This window comes from Onychomys torridus, chromosome 10 (genome assembly GCF_903995425.1).
Source record: "Onychomys torridus chromosome 10, mOncTor1.1, whole genome shotgun sequence".
NCBI lineage: Eukaryota > Metazoa > Chordata > Mammalia > Rodentia > Cricetidae > Onychomys > Onychomys torridus.
This window is the reverse complement of record NC_050452.1, coordinates 32304929-32321629: the sequence shown is the minus strand read 5'-3', so window position 1 is coordinate 32321629 and position 16701 is coordinate 32304929. Positions and strand designations below refer to the sequence as shown.

At 47.7% G+C, this 16701-nt stretch overlaps 1 protein-coding gene across 3 annotated transcripts in view; it reads right to left on the bottom strand.

The window, feature by feature from the left end:
- Positions 1-16701, bottom strand: part of Stx18 (syntaxin 18) — a 101782-nt gene that overhangs the window by 27473 nt on the left and 57608 nt on the right. For all 3 annotated transcript variants that reach the window (XM_036200265.1, XM_036200266.1, XM_036200267.1), the window contains 4 exons: positions 15102-15169; positions 4705-4820; positions 3083-3160; positions 2853-2919 (listed from right to left, as the gene is read on the bottom strand). In XM_036200265.1, the coding sequence (XP_036056158.1) occupies positions 2853-2919; positions 3083-3160; positions 4705-4820; positions 15102-15169 (329 nt within the window). The remainder of the gene's footprint in view (positions 1-2852; positions 2920-3082; positions 3161-4704; positions 4821-15101; positions 15170-16701) is intronic.

The following is a 16701-nucleotide window of genomic DNA, read 5'->3' as shown; positions in this document are numbered from 1 at the left end:
TCTTTAGTCATCAGCTTTCATTCTTCTCTGATCTCCCTTCAGACAGAAAATGCTCCCCAAAGTTTCCACTCCTAAGAACACTGTCCCAGAAAAGTGAAGGGTTCAAATCATGACCTGAACCCTCCATCTATCTCAGAGCCAGGTCAACTGGAAAGCACAAACAAAAGCCAGCACTCACTGCACAGTATGGAGGGCACCTCTGCACCAGCAGACAAGAGTCACAGGCTAGTCTCCATTCTCAGAGAGCTACCCTAAAGCCTCCTCCTGACTGAGGAGGAAAAAAAAGGCCAATGATACACAGGCTGTTTTTCTGGAGAGAGCATGTTTCTGATTAGCCCAGATGTTTTGTGAGAGTACATACCACCAGAATGTGTGATGGCCACTTCAGTTCAATCACCCCAAAATACGAGGAATTTAAGGAGACAAAGAGGAAAAGAGGTGGACTGAAAATCCTCTGGGGATGTGGGATAGGGCCACTTGTGCCAATGCTTCATCCAATACTGGCCCACATACTTCTCGTGTGTAAGCTTCTACTCTGTAACTCTATGAGCAGGAGCAAGCAGCCATGCCCCACTTGATGTCTCCTTCAGTCAGGAACTAATGGCGGAGCATCTACTTTGTAGCAAGCTCTGATCAGTGTACTGACCAGAAAGTCGGAAGATGATGGGCCTCACCTCCAAACCTACCATCTTACAGAGCAGAGAGATGGGATGCCCAAGGTAGTTATCCCTCTCTGGCTTGAGGCAACATGCAGCAGGTACCACTGTCAGCTCAGAAAGCAAAATGCCATCAGGGTAGATGAAAACAGGTGCCTTTAATGACAGCACTATCATTTATAGACAACACAGCCATTGTAGGGAAGTACAGAACAGTCAGCTGGGACACTGTGTGGTTTAATGAGCAAAGTATTCCCAGCAGTCTGAAGAAAGAGCCCTTTGGTACAGTAGATGGATGTGACATCTCCACTCTACAAGAACAAAAGCTACGTCCACACTCTTAAGACATTACAGTGAGCAAGTCGAACCTTAACAAGTACGTTTTCCTTCACCAGACAGATAAACGAGATAATAACAACAATGTCACAGAACATGAGCCGTGGGATTCCTCGAATCAACTTCTTAACGACAGCCATCAGCAACCCAAACAGAACAGTAGACAGAAAGAACCCGCCAATGACAACTGTGCACACTCTACCCACCGGCCTCCCCAAAGGACAGGCATTGTGGCGTGGGCTGAGGTGTTTGAGGAGACACAAGTCAATAGAGGCTGCACGAGTGTGTGCTGCACTTGGCTGTGAACAACAAGTGGGGAACCTAGGAGAAGGGAGACACAACACTGTTGGCAGCGACTGGAACACGTCATAGGACAGGGGATGCTTGCGTTGGGCTAGAAGGATGAGTATGATTTTGTCCACCAGATGGACAGAGTAGGCTATGTGAAAGGTTCTAGGGATGGAAAATTCAGTAAGAATTGGGCACAAGAAAAGCAAAGCTCCTTTAGAACAAAGTCACACATAGGCCTGGCAGAGCAGATGTCACTGGGGACTGATTTAGAAACAAAAGTTATGAAACAGTCACTACAGCCTTGAGTTTGCCAGAGTTGGCCTTTGTGAGACCTGTGCACAAAGAGGCATAAGATTAAGTATAAATTATATGTATGTTTTAAGAAGATGTCTTGTGTGTAAAGATGAAGAAAGACCAGAAAGAAGTCAGGGTGGTAGGTAACACATGCTCACAGTTCCACAACCCCACCATCTCAGAGGCTGAGGCAGTAGGATCAGCAGTCAAGGCCTGCCTGTGAACTACAAACTTAAGAGGAGAGGGCTGGACCACAGTGTGAAGAGTTACAGTTATTCAAGGTCTCAAAGGTCTTCTGTTCAGGGTAATCTCGGGGAGCAGCTATATGGCAGGTGATTGACACTGTACAATTCCCATCTGACTGCCATGAGCTCAGATGCCGTCAGTGTGGATGTCAGGGGAAACCTCTGCTGAGAAGCAAGGCTGAGGCTGCAGTGTGCTGAGGCCTCTCCTTGACTCCACCTGTGCCACTGCAGCAGACATGTCTGTCTCTCCTCCTGTGGCTGTGAGAGCCAGTGACTGGTCTCCTTACCATACTGACAGCTAATCCTACAATACCTGCTCCTCTGGGTCCTCTCTGGGCAAACTGGCAGTACCATGACAAAATGGGTATTGGAGTGGGGATGGGGTTCAGTGTACATGGCATCTTGAATATATTAGGTCATATTGTCAGCAACATAGGAGAGCATGGCCACCGTGAAAACCCCTTTTCAGAAAACCTCTTTCAGAGAAGGCGGTATAGGGGACAGAGACCAAGGTCAAATGGCTCCAAGGGTCCGGCCTCATAGGATTATTAAGAAATAGGGTGGGAAGCTAGGTGGGTGGCACATACCTGTAACCCCTTCACTCTGAATCCTGCAGCAGAAAAAATATGGGTTCAAGGCCAGTTTGGGCTGCATAATGACTTTGAAGCCAGCATGGCCCTCATAGCCAGACTGTCTCCCTACTACTCCCAACAAAAAAGAAAAAGAAATTAGGTAAGTGCTCAATTCCAGTTCAGCTGCCACGAGACTGTGGGGTCATGTGAGTTTAAAACCCGCTGAACCTCATGAGGGTCATTAGGAAAAGGTAGAGAGAACCTGCCTCACGGCCTGCTGTGGCTAACAGAGGGACCAGTAGTACCACCTGGTTCACAGCATGTCCTCAGCTCCTATGACAGCACACGGTACAGACTTCATGCACACAGGCCCACAGAGTCAGTGCTTAGGAGCTCAGGCTGCCATTCCTGTTGCCTGTTTTAACTACAGAAGAAAGGGCAAAGGCAGAAATACTCACAGTCTCTTCTTATCCACCACACGCTTAACTCGGATGGCTCTTTGTTCAGAGTAAAGCTTACACACTCCTGTTGAAGCAGAAAATACCAGAACAGAGACCATTTAAAATGGCTTCTCAGGCAAAGGTGTCATTAACACTAATGAGACACTATGGTCTTCGGCTAGCAAAGCTATTTTAAATTGCATCTCTTACGAAATACCACATTTGACCTTTAGAAGAAAATGAAATACTTTTTAAGTAATCTTCAACGAAATCCAGAACTGCGGTCCTGTGTTCCTTCACTTGCTGGGAATGTATCTCCTTGTGGGCTGTAAGAGAAAAGGACAGCATCAGGTCTGTGCTCAAGGACCCCATAGAACAGTTAGCTTCCTCAAAGCTCTTCATTGAAAGCATGTTCAAAAGCCCTGCTATAAAGCAGCCTCGTGTCAAGTGAGACTACATTTTTAAGAGTAAGATTTATTAGGGTTCACCAGGTGAGAGATTAAACCATAGAAACTGCAGTCAAATAATTTATAGCTTATTACAGCACCAGGGAGCTGAGTTGATCCAGCTCCTTCCGGAATGCTGACCTGGCTGTATTAACAGCATCCAGTGCTGAGGCTCACCTTCAAGTGACATGCTTAAATCACACATGCTGGACCACAGACACCCTCCGCCTGTGCTGCTTTCAGGCTACAGTGACTACTTTCTCCCTGCAGATACTGAGTGACACTATCCATACTAGCCTGCTCTCCAAGAACTGTTCACATTGATGAGCTACAAGGGCAAGCTACCACACAGAAGCCTGTGCCAGTTCCGATGGTAAGACCCTGCTCTCGGTGGAAAGGCTGGGTGCCTAGTGTGCAGGCATGATGCTAGGACTTCACAGAAATACCTCAAGTAAGTCAACTGAGTCCAGAGGCAAGAGGTAGCTGAAGGTCACAAATGCCTATGTCCTTAAGGGTATGGGGCACAGGTTATGTTTTTACTAGAGGGCTATATAACCTGGGACTCACATGATGATTTGGGTAGTCTGTAATGCTGCACACATAATTTTGTGTGATGCATATTTTTCTGGTAAGCTTTCATCAAGACTCTCCCAGTGGCTGATCCCGTGTTCCCTCAGAAGCTTCTCCACTAGAAGTTAGTCATGAGTCCAACAGTACTTGGCAATTTTGACCTTTGTAGTATTAATGTATGTGCTTAAAAATCAAGAAGACACATGGCTGGGAGCCTAGCTCCTCTACTTGGATGAAGGCCAGGGCAGGCCCCTAGTACCAGGCAGGTTCTAAGCATGCTGTGAGAATTCAAGTGATATGCCTAACTCCTGTCAGTACTCTTTCAGTGGAGAAGTGGAGCCCAGGAAGATGAAGCCATAGAGCTAGCATGTAGCAGAGCTAGGGTGCATTGCTTTTAAGTCATGGATGCAGAGCTTCCTCTCAATCATGAAGTCTCATATGGGGGTTGACTTTAATATGACAACAATTAGAGACCATTATTCCATCCTTAGCCACATTTATGTCATCTGTCCTGCCACTCAAAACACAGTCACACATGCATGTCTCCACAAATATGCAAATGCTTGTGCACACACACAATCTGTTCCCTTTCACCTTGGCCTTTTGGTAGGTTACAGATTCTATTTAGAGAGGCCCTTTCCATTCCTGCCTTCCATTTATTTAACTTGAGTGACAGTCTTTTCAGGACTTTGAACAGCCTATCTTGGAAGATTGACCAGGAATGAAGGATCTTCAAATCTGAAGTCCTAAAAGCCATTCAGAAAGTATGAGGGGATCATAAGTGGCTGCACCGTGAGTAGTTTAACTGGTTGGCACATTCATGGGATCTGTCGGCTTCTTTCAGAGCACTTCACCTTCGGTTCGGAGTTGCTGAATTGCCTCTGAACAGGTCCTCATGAATATCTGAGCATCCTGGTCTATCTGGTCTCGCTCTGTGTCCGTCATCCTCCCATATTCAGACATGCTATGGCTGAAAAAGAGAAAATAATGTGAGGGTGGCAGCAGTGAGACATAATGCAGTCCGGGTAGAATGTCAAGAAGAAAGATTTTAAGCTGGGCTGTGATGGCACACATCTTTAATCCCAGCACCAGGGAGGCAGAGGCAGGTGGATATCTGTGAGTTCGAGGCCAGCCTGGTCTACAAAGTGAGTTCCAAGACAGCTAGGACTGTTACACAAGGAAACCCTGTCTCCCAAAACAAAACAAAACAAAACAAAAACAAACAAACAAAAAACCCTCCAAGACTGTGGACTTCACAACTGAAATTCGGACTCCCAGTGCTGCAAGCTGAAAGGGCACTTATGTAATGTAGACACTCAGACCACCCATTTCACTTACCTGTCCATCTAGCCATGAGGACAAAAGACAAAGTCCTGACTGTCCTACTTCACCTGGGACCCAGGTCACAGCGTTTCCACTCTGTTGTGAGTGGCTCTGACCACTGGTCTGTCCTATCACTTACTTCATTCCAGAAACGATGGCCACCCATGGAACTCACCCAACATTACTTTTTCATGCTGTGCTGGTCTAGAGATTATCATATCTCCACTCCAAAGCTGCTTTGGGACAGAGCTGGGACCACCTCTGATCCTCTCCTCTAATGCACTGCTGTCTGCTTCTGACCCGGCTTTAATTTTCTCCATTGCATTTATTATTCCAAGAAATACCAAAAAGCCTGTTTTTCTCCTCCAAAGCTATGTGGAAGTAAGAACTGTCCGCCTTGTGTCTGCTTCCCAGGTAAAATCATGTAGCACAGGGTCCCTGGCTAACACCAGTCAGACCCCAAGCATATGCTAGGTTGGTTCTCAGTGCTTTATGTGTATCCAGTTTCTCATTTAATCCTCACAAGTCATTCATTCCCTTGTGTATGTCCTGAGCCTCTCAGCATAAGCACTAAGCTAGGGTTCAAAACTGAGTAAGGCTCATTTCTGTTTCCACAAAAGGCACTCAACTGTAGGAGTGATCAACATGAAACCAGTGCCAAGAACTGCACTGACTGGTGCTGACGTAGAAGTGGACAGTAGGGCTCAAAGAGGAGCATGGTCAGCACATGCGGGATGGAGGTGCTGGGCAGGGCAGGTGGAAGAGAAGGCACACCTTGACAGAGGATGGGGACGAAGTCCAGATACGATTCTCCACGCTGTGTGTGATGGTTTGAGTGAACATATAGTATCATGTGAGTGAAGTAGGGAAAGGAGCAGGAAGGCTGGTCCTGTAAACGAGGCACCTGGTTCCAGAGAGGGGCAGTGTTGGGGTCCTGGAAAAGTCCCACAAGAGACCACCATCCATGCATGCAATCAGCAAGAGCGTTTATTATCTGGGGCTGGCTGGCCCACAAAGGCCCACAAAGGCAGAATGGTGGCGGCAATGCTGAGGGAACTCACAGGCTCCTTTCAAGCACAGCCAAGGGGAGGTCCTAGAGCAGTAGGCCATTTTAGATAGGACTGGCTTAAGCAAGTGGTAATCATATTAGTATGTTCTAATTGGCTAGGGCTAACTAGGGGCTGGTCAAGGGCTTCAGTTTTCCATTTTGGGGCAGGCCTGGACAAGTCCCAGGCTTCGTCTTTATTTGGTTACCTGCTGACTGTGGTTCAGGCCTGGCCTGGTACTGCATGTAGCAGGCCTCCTTGTCCTTGCTGTTGGGGGTGCTGGAGACTGATTAATTGCCCTTTGTGGCTTTTTCAGAAACTTCTTGTTCAGTCTCAGGAAACTGAAATTGAGGCCTGATCTCTGAGAGAAGCCGGAGCAGCCTGTTATGGCGCCTCCTGGGTCTTCTCAGCAGCACAGTCTGTCCACACTGAAGTGTCTGGCACATGGCGGCACCATTTCTCCAAGGATGGTGTTACAGTGAGCACTTATGTACAACTCGAACACAGCCACTACCCCTCCACTCTCAGCGCTGGCTTCCCAGCAGGAGGGTCACTGGAGGACTGTAAACTGGCCATTTGCACATGGATTCTCCACAGCAGACTTCCTCAAGACTGAAGAATCCTGACCTCAGGTGCTCCAGTCACAGTGGAGGGGCCACTGCCATTGTCCAAGAAAATTCGAAAGGCTAGGTGCAGGCAGTGTCTCTGGGGTGTAAGGGTGATAGATCTAAGAGACACTGACAGGCCACAAGGACTGCCCGGGCATGGAGGCAAAGGAAAAGCCTAGGATGCAGGTCTGTGTATACAAGCACACATCACACCCAGGACAGAAGGCCCAGGCTGGAGGGAAGGAGTTATGGTACTGAGCCAAAGGTGTCAGGCCAAATTTAGGGCTTTACAAGTGGGGAGCTGGAACACTTACAAGAGGGCTCCCTACTCTGCTGCTCCACCATGTTTTAAGAGCACGAGATACACAGTGTGCATTTGAAACAGAGCAGGCTAAAGTTATCAAGCCACAGTGAAGTTACAATAACAAAATCATTACTATTCTGAAAAGGTTAAATATCTTGTAAACAATTCCAAGCTATTCTCATGGGACATGCATATATAAACATCAAGTTTTATTTCCTTGATTATGAGGAGAAATAACTGAGTTACAGATCTCAATATAGCTACGCAGTAGATTCAATTAGAGGAGACTACTTTGGGTATGAATTTGAATTGGTCAATTTACTTCAGGAGAGTGGGGGTGGGGAGTGAAAAAAATACAAGTTTATTTGCTGGTTCAGAAATGTAAAGGAATAGGTTTCTCCTTCTGACTTGGTTGGCAGTACATTAAGAAATAACAAGTTCAGGGTCAAAACATCACTGACCTTCGGACAGTTTTATACAGAAATAGCCATCCATTGAGGGTAAAGAAGAGGCAGAAAATATTAAGTGCTTTACTGTGCCAGGTGCTGAAGGATATGGCAACAGTTTAGGAATATAGCCCTGTTTTTGCTGGAAATGTTAGAGTCACAGCAACTTCATAGTGTACCCTGGGATAGATATATAATATGCACGGTCAATACACATTATGAAGTTAAATTGTTAATGCCTGGGCTACACAGAAGCTGAATGCAGACCCTGTTTCAATACATTATCAAATAGGTTACATCGACAGGCCTATGCATATAGATGTGTTATATCACACAGCACAGGCTAATGGTCAGCAATACTTTCCATGAACTGACACTGACCACTGTTCTAATCTAGGGAGCTACATACTTTTACCTACTTAATTCTCAAAACTTCCAGGTAGGTGCTATTACATTCCCATTTTACAAATGAACCAACTGAGGCACAGAAAGCTATCTAACTCGCTAAGGTTGCACAACCAGTTGTTAACAAAGATGGGGTTTGACCAAGGCAGCCTTCTCTGGAGTCTGACTTCATCAACTAGGTCACATGTAGGCCATCCTTGCCTCAGTCTCACTATGCAGCTGAGGAAGGCCTGGGAATTCTGAACCTCCTGGTTCTACTTCCCAAGTGCTGGGATTACAAGTGTGTGTCACCAGGGGCAATGAGGCAGGAGAGTTTGGACCAGGATGACTGTTTCTCATATGGGTGTGTGTGTTTGGGGAGGGGCTGGATGGGAAGGGAGGAACCCACACACTGATTCTTGAAAGACAGGCATGGCTGAGGGAGGTAGAGTAAGACCCCGGGCAACAAGGAAAGCACAAGAGAAGGGTGAGGACTTCAAACTGGCTGGAACACAGGGCAGGTGGGAATACTGTCTTTAGTGGCCCTCAGAGCTAGTCAGGGACTCTGCAGACAATGGAAAGGCTGGGTGACAAGGAGAAGTGATGTGACAGCACGTTGCATGGAACAGTGGTAAAAGGTCAGGTCTGGAGCTACTGACCTCCAGCTAAGACTCTTGTCTCCATGTTCATCTGTTGGCATCCTTTGCTTGCTTGTTTGTTAATCAGTGCTGGGGCTGAACCCTAACCCTCATGCATGACAGCAAATGTTTACCACTGAGCTAGCTGTATGCCCAGCCTCTCTCTGTTACCTAGCACTTATAAAGGTAGGGGCATGATAAATTTTTGTTGACCTTTATTTTCAGAATGGAGTTGCTGGGTTTGGTGGAGCACCCCCTGGAATCCCAGGACTGGGTGGGGGGGAGTAAGAGGACTGGGAGCTCAAGGCTAGCCTGGGCTACATAGACCCCCCCCTCCACCGCCCCTGCTTCAACAAGCAAACCTAATGGAGGGAGGAGAATGGCAGAGTTTGGGTGATGGCAGGAGGTTCAAAAGGAAGAAGCAGGGATGTAGAACTGCCTGGAACAGAACAACTGTTGCAGGCAAAACTTAAGCAGACCCTGAGACACAGAAGGAAAGCAGGAAGCACTAGGAACTGAGGGCAAGCACGAAAAGAAGCAATGCTCTAGAGACAGAATGCCCCATGACCAACACAGTGCTCTAAAGGACGGACCAGGGCAAAGGCTCTTCTCTATGTGGTTAAGATCTTGAGGAATGATGGCTGGTGTCTGAAGTGCTACAACTTAGTAAAAGGAGAGTCACTGAACTTGGAACAAAGACATCTGATGACCCAGTCAACAGCCCCACTCAGATGTTTACTCTGCATTGCTCATATGTCTAAAACGAGTTCCTGACCTCTCTCTTCAAACACGCTCTCCAGCAGCTTTCCCTAAGATGTGCCGGTAATGATTGCATTCCTTCCTGTTGCTCAGGTCCCAAACCCTGACATCATCCCGGGCTCCCCTTTGCCTCAGTTTGTATAGATCTATCTACATATCCTGTTGGCTCCACCTTCAAAACATTCCCTAGAATCTATCTACCAACATCTCCCAGTCTGCGACAGAAGCCGACTCCAGGGTCTGTCTGCTGCTTCTGCCCAGCCCTTCCTCATCTCCTTGGCACACCAGCCACATGCGTGCTCTTACATATTAGGATCCTGGGAAGCCTCTGCACAGGCACTTTCAAAGCAACAGCAAAGGCTGTTAGGGTAGACAAGGCCATTCTTGAGGAACTCTCTTGCCTCATCCCACACAACTCAGCCCTTGGTTTGGGCTTATTAGCCTTCTGCTCCTCCACCTTCCACATGTGTTGCACACGGACCTTAGAAGCCCTGGCTCTCTCTCAGGTGTCTGAATAAGTGACTCCATACTTCCAGTTACTTCTCCTACTCTGCAGTCTGAGTGGCTCTTCTGGAAGCACCGAGGTGAAAGAGGTCAGAGGCTCCCGAGTTAGAAAGGTGCTGGCTTCTGAACAAATTCCTGCCACCTGGGTGGACCTAGAGAGCACTGGTTCCAAAGGCATTGGACTAACATCCTCTGGCTCCATAGTCCCAGTTAATGGAGCCCACTGAGTGAGAGTGAAGGTATAAAGGCTAATCTGAACATACTGATTACTGGGGAGGAGGGGAGTCCTCAGATACAGACCCACTTGACCCTGGATACTGGAAACTGATGGTGTTGTTACTCTTTTAGTAGCAACAACAGAACCAACAAAGTTACTCTCCCAAGTGGCATTGTTTTGTTGCCAGGGTATCATGGAAAAGGTACAGAATGGAGAAATTATTTTAATTAAGGTCATCTAAGATCCAGCCAGAGGCTGCCTAGGCTGCATGCTGTTCCGCTCTAGTAAAATGTCATTATTAAAAAAATTAAATGGGTCAATAAAGTCTGAGCTCTACATTCTGGAAAAAATTATAGCTTCCTAATTATGTCAAACTAACAAAGCCTCATGGTCTGAAGGCAATATTTCTACCCATGCTCTTTCAATTCTGTGATTATACTGCTTATAAAATGTTCCTAGGAGCAGGCCAAGGCCAGCACATTGTACTGGGACGGGGGCTGTAAAGCTGGATGGCTGGCAGTACTCTACAACCTTAGGGAAAGAGAACATGGTGGGAGTGGATGAGGGAGGCTGGTCTCCATCTTCAGGGATAGCACAGTGTAGGGACACTAGTCCCTTGTCCTGGCACTTCTGTGTGCATTAGTTTCCCCAGAGTGAACCTAGGCTTCCCCCTCTTCAGCCTCCCAAGAGAGGAGCAGGAATTTCCCTGGTGAGTACCCTGGCCAAAGGAACTGGATATGTACCTAGCCCCCTCCCCATCTCACCCGCATCTCCAGACTGGCCTGCCCACAGACAGCAGAGGTTCCCTCTGTTCCACTCTCTCCTAGCAAAGGCACCTGGCCCTGCTGGGAGCCAGGGACTATGACTGCTCAGCGGCACTAACCTGAGTCTAATTTAGTACCAGAATCTCACACACCAGCTCACCTATAGTTCTGCCTGTTGGCCTAGTTAACCCCCATCCTGGCTTTATGATGGTCAAGGCATCATGGGTCATCAGAGTTAACTCAATCGTCACTCACCAAGGGACTCTTGTGTGCCAGGAATTCACATGTTTAATCCTCCTAAGACCATGGTTCATGTTGCATAAGAAAGAAAAGAAGCACAGAGCAGTGATGTGAGTTGTACATATGGACTGATACCCAACCAAACTGGACCGACGCATGTCTGGTCCCAAAGCCCATGCTCTTTTGCTCTTTCAAAGGCAGAAGACCAGGGTAGGCTACAACTGGAGTGTAAGGGATAGCAGAGAAGACTAAATTTCTACAAAATGCTGGGCTGCTATAGAGTAAAGAAGCCTCAGGAACACAGTTCTATGAGCTGCTCAAAGGGGCTAAGTATGTCCCCAGGGGCCTGGCCATCAGCCCCAGCATTTGCTACCACAGTGGCTGGGAAGAGACAGGCTTGGGGCTGAAGTGGGCTGAACTGAGATGCCAGTCCGCTGTGCAGTCTGGGACCCCTGGACACTTGCTCTGCCCCTCCTCCCATTACAATCATCTTCAGATTCTACTGCACCGGTACCATTCTCCCAACAGCACTGAAACTGGAATTTCATGTCATTCAAATGTGGCAAAAAGTTGTCTTCTTTTATCTCACCCTCAACCATTTACACACATGAAACTGACCTTAGCTAACATCCTGTATCGAAACAGGCAGTGGGCAGAACCTAGCCTGGAACAAGACACTGCCGTTTGGAGATAAGATGGGTTTCAGGACTCTTATAGTGCTGGGGTGGCCTGGAGCCAGACCACCTCCATAGCCCTCACCATCTACCTGGCCAGATGCTTTTCCAAGGCAATGGGAGTGTTAATAAGGGGCCTTTAACCTTTAATGTGGATGAAACCCGGAATTTATTGACTTTGTAACAAAGTAGCTTGGAACTGGACCTCTTGACCCTTTTTCTTCTCTTTTCCTCATTCAAAATCTTGCATCTCTTAACAGCCAGAATTTTCTTGTGTTTGCAGTTACGCAGTTACATTCAACATTGTTACTCAAGCCTCGGCACAATGCTCTTTATAGTTCTGGCTTTTATGGAAAATTGGCTCAGTCTGGGCATATAAGCATTCTGCTATTCTTGTACCCCACTTGATGGGGTGGCTCCTTCTTAGTCTTTTCCTGTTGCTGGGACAAAAGCAACTTAAGCGTGAAAGGCTAGTTCAGCCCAGTGTTCAGGGTATGGTCCATCGCAGAAGGCATGCCAAGGCAGCAAAAGCCTGAATCAGATGATCACACTGCATTCACCCCAGGCAGCAGAGAGCAGTGAAAGCCGGTGCTCGGCTCGCTATTTCAAATAGTTCAACGGACCCCACCCAGGGGAGGGGTCCTGCCTACAGCTACATCCATTAACCTGACCTAGATAATTCCCACAGGTACTCAGAGGCTTATCTCCTAGGTGACTCGGTGTCTGGTCAGGTCAGTTGACAACACTATCACAGAGCTCCACACATGTTTAGCAAGCCTGGAAGCCTGAGGAATAGTTAGCATGCTTGTGTGAGTGCCACTGGCAGGGCAAAAGACTTTCAAGAAAGGTCTATACAATTGCACCTGTAGCCTCAATTGTGAGAGACAAGGAAAAGGGCTGGAAATTGCTAGGCTCCAGCCATTTGTATTTCCTCAAATCACTGCAGCTTCTTGTTAGCAACCTATTGAATTTGTACCTGATACAGGGACACACCTTCAGAAATAAAATTTACACTGCCATCTAGTGTTCAGCATGGCCCACAAAGTCTGAGGTGCTAACCCTCTTTCCAGAGTTGGCAGACCCTGATGTTAAGTGAAATGAAACAGTGTGGCTTAGGGAGGAAGCAAGGTGTGTGTGTGTGTGTGTGTGTGTGTGTGTAAGGGAAGAAGAGGGCCAAGTCACACCAATGGGAAGCATGTATGTAGCTGGCTTTCAGAAGCACTGGGGTTGGGAGTACAGGGCCCCCGGTGGAACTTTGCCTTCCCTGCAGAGGATGGAAAGCAGGAGAAAAGAGCAAGGCAGGAAGAACACGATCCTGCCAGGGAGTTCAAGCCTCAGAGAGGAGTCTACAAGGAGGAGCCTCAAGAGCCCGTCCTAGCCACACTACGGACAACTACAAACTTCCCCAGCACTCCCACCGCATGGCTTGCCCGTCTTTACATGTCACCATAACTCTGTGCCAGCCCTCTAGCATGCAGGCTACAAAAAGGAGGGATAGTTCCTGCCTTACTCTCCGATATACTCTACGTCTCGAAAACTGCAGAAGGCCTTGGGCAGGTGTTCACAGATCCATGTATGTGTGGACAGTGAGCAGGTCAGGCTGGGAAAGCCCCTTCGTGGTCAATGCCAGCTGCCCTGTGGTAATGGAAGGCTGTGCTGTGCACTGCAGGATAATTGGCATGCCTTTGCCCCACCTGCCAGATACCAGGAGCACTCTCTTGCTGTCGTGACAAAATCTTTTAAGATGGGGCCAGAACACCTGGGGATGAGAACCAGTGACTAGCCATGTGCCTTAGGGATATGAGGGAATCATTTGTATATTATCTGACAAATACTGATTGAATGCAAAGTATAGCTGAAGCATTATAGAAATGTGAGTGAGAAATTAAGGTCTTTGACTTCACAAAATTTACAAACTAGTGACAAAAACCTACTGACTAAATAATTACACACTGTGATTCATGTTTAAAGAAAATACACAAGTTGGAGAAATCAACACTAACAGGAGAGATTTGTCAGGGGTAGTGGTAGAGAGGGCTTCTTAGAAGACAGCTGAATTAAGGCCTCAGCATGCATGGGATCTCCTCTGTCCTCCATACACTACAGAGTCCACACGCTGAGGGCTGAAGCTGGAAGAGGATGTGTGGAACAGGAAGTACTTCATCCGGACATGCCCTGAAGCCTTCCAGGAAGGCTGGCAAGGCTGGCACACCATGGCAGACAGGGTCTAGGAGCTTGAGTTAAGAGGAGAAGGTGATCCAATACCAATGCAGTGGGCACTCACAGTGGATCTACTCAGACAGTGATGAAAGCAAACGGCTGCTGATAGAAATGGGACTTCATCACCAGGAGGAAGGTGACCGTAAGTACACGAGGGCTGAGTGGAGCCCTCCTGAGATATGCTGTAAGAACAAAGGCCAAGCCAGAGAGCTTTGTGTCTGTCTCCAGGGAGTGTCAAAAGGAGGAGGTTGCTGTTAGGAAGAGAACTGGCAAGACAAGCATGGCCCAGTGACAGACGCAGGGTGGGGGCTGGAAATAGGCTCACAAGAATGCCACCAAACCAGAGAAGTCAGAGTCACAGACAGAGATGGCCAAACACAGGTCAAAATAACTTAAGAGCCTTAAAAATCTTGTTCCTCCCCAGGTCCAGGTGACATGGACACACGTGTTCTCACCTCTGTGCACAGCACTATCCACAGTCATCCATTATTAGAAAATGGACAGAGAAACACACAGACTGGAAGCGTCTGTTGCTGACAAGTGGCAACTGGTGACTCAGCACAAACCCACCATGCCGTTCTGCTTCACTCTGCGGATATTCTCTCTCTCTCTCTCTCTCTCTCTCTCTCTCTCTCTCTCTCTCTCTCACACACACACACACACACACACACACACACACACACACACACCCCGCCCCATAACCTAGCTGATGCACTGGGGAGTGTCCATCAACTCAACAGAAGCTGGGGTCATCTGGGGAAAGGGAATGTAACAGAGACGATGCCTCCATCGTCTGTAGTGGAGGGCATTTTCCTCGGTAATCATTGATGTGGTGTCACCCCTGGCAGGTGGTCCACGGTGTATATATACGGAAGAAGGATGAGCAAGCCACGGGAAGCAAGCCAGTGAGTGGTGTTCTTCTAGAGCCTGTGTGTCAGTTCCTGCCTCCTCAATCATAGACCTTGGATGGAAGTAGAAGATGAAGTAACCCCTCCCCTTCCCATGGAGTTATCACTGTAATAGACACTACAGCTGTGAGTTAGTAAAAAGTGAGGCCAAAAAGAGCGGAATGTACAACAGAAAGGAACGCAGCCATCCAAGTCTTTAAAGAAGAACCCACTTACCTGTAAGCATTAATATACTCCTTCCTGTGTTCCAGGAGGAAATCTCTCAGCTTCCCAATGTGAGAAATCTACAAAGAAGAAGATGGCACATTTTATATGGACAGACACGCACTGAGTGAGCACACTTTCTATGGACAGACACACACTGAGTGAGCACACTTTCTATGGACAGGCACACACTGAGTGAGCACACTTTCTATGGACAGACACACACTGAGTGAGCACACTTTCTATGGACAGACACACACTGAGTGAGCACACTTTCTATGGACAGACACACACTGAGTGAGCACACTTTCTATGGACAGGCACACACTGAGTGAGCACACTTTCTATGGACAGACACACACTGAGTGAGCACACTTTCTATGGACAGGCACACACTGAGTGAGCACACTTTCCCACACAGTACAGCACAACAGCAGAGAGACTTTGAACTGTGAATTCCAAAACTTGTTTCTAATTTTGCTGGAAGGGGTGTGTGCTAAAACAAGGTCTAGCTACACAGCTCAGGATAGCCTTGAACTAATGGTCTTCCTGCCTCCATACTCAGAGTACTGAGATGACAGGCATGAGCCACCATAACCAAGTCACAACTTTGGTGTTAGGATCTCACAGCCACTAACTCCCACGCTAACTCTCATGGGGAGGGGGTCTCTTACAAGCGGCTTCTTCTTCTTCTAACTGTAGTGACCTATGATGCTAGGCACAGGTGACACCAAAGGAACGTACAGACTACACCAGACGGTGTACCTCATGAGCTCACTAAGGGGCAATTCTTTGAGTGTATTGTATCTACATTCACTGACAGTCATTTTTCTCTCAGGTATTGTGGGGATGGGTCCTGAGGCTGAAGCTACAGGTATATAAACAGAACTTGTGGGAGCAGCACAGTTGGAGATGATTTGGACAACTATTTAAACCCCATGGACCCCACCCTCTTGGTGGGTGCTCCTACAGATGAGAAGATAACTTCAAGTTTAAGAACAAGCCTGCTCTGGGGCTGCTGGTGTATTCTAGGCACAGGAGCCCTTGTCTGGGATCCTCCAGGCCCTGCTTCCATCTCCAGCACTGGGAACTAAACCAACCCTGCTCTAGAACACCTAAATGCCAGTGGGGAGTTAGTAATTCAATCTCAGGTCACAGACTTGGGGACAAGTGTTCTGAAAGCGAGAGAATGATTAGCCAGCCGTGGCCTGTTTCTGTCCCCTAACTACTGCTCACTCAGGCCTCCATTCTTGCCTTTGCGCTCCTGCTGACAGATCTGCTGAACTTGTACTTCTCCACAGGATTTTCTGTAGACCAACTCAGGCTAATTTTCACTTGGCTTTGCATTTAAAAGGACCTCTGCACACCTCCCATGTGACATGCTGTAAATGCTGACTTAGCTGTTATATGCATGCTTCTCTTTTCAGATTCACCAGGAACTGCCCAGGAGCCTGCACAGTGTTCCTCACAAGTCTATGCACAGGAAGCACTGAGGATGATCAGCATCCTCACACATACCAGCTTTGTCTGGAGATGTGGGACAGAGGTTAGTCCAGCTTCCCTGGGGTCCTGACTAGTAGTAATAATGCAGTTTAGAAAGGTGCTCTAGGGC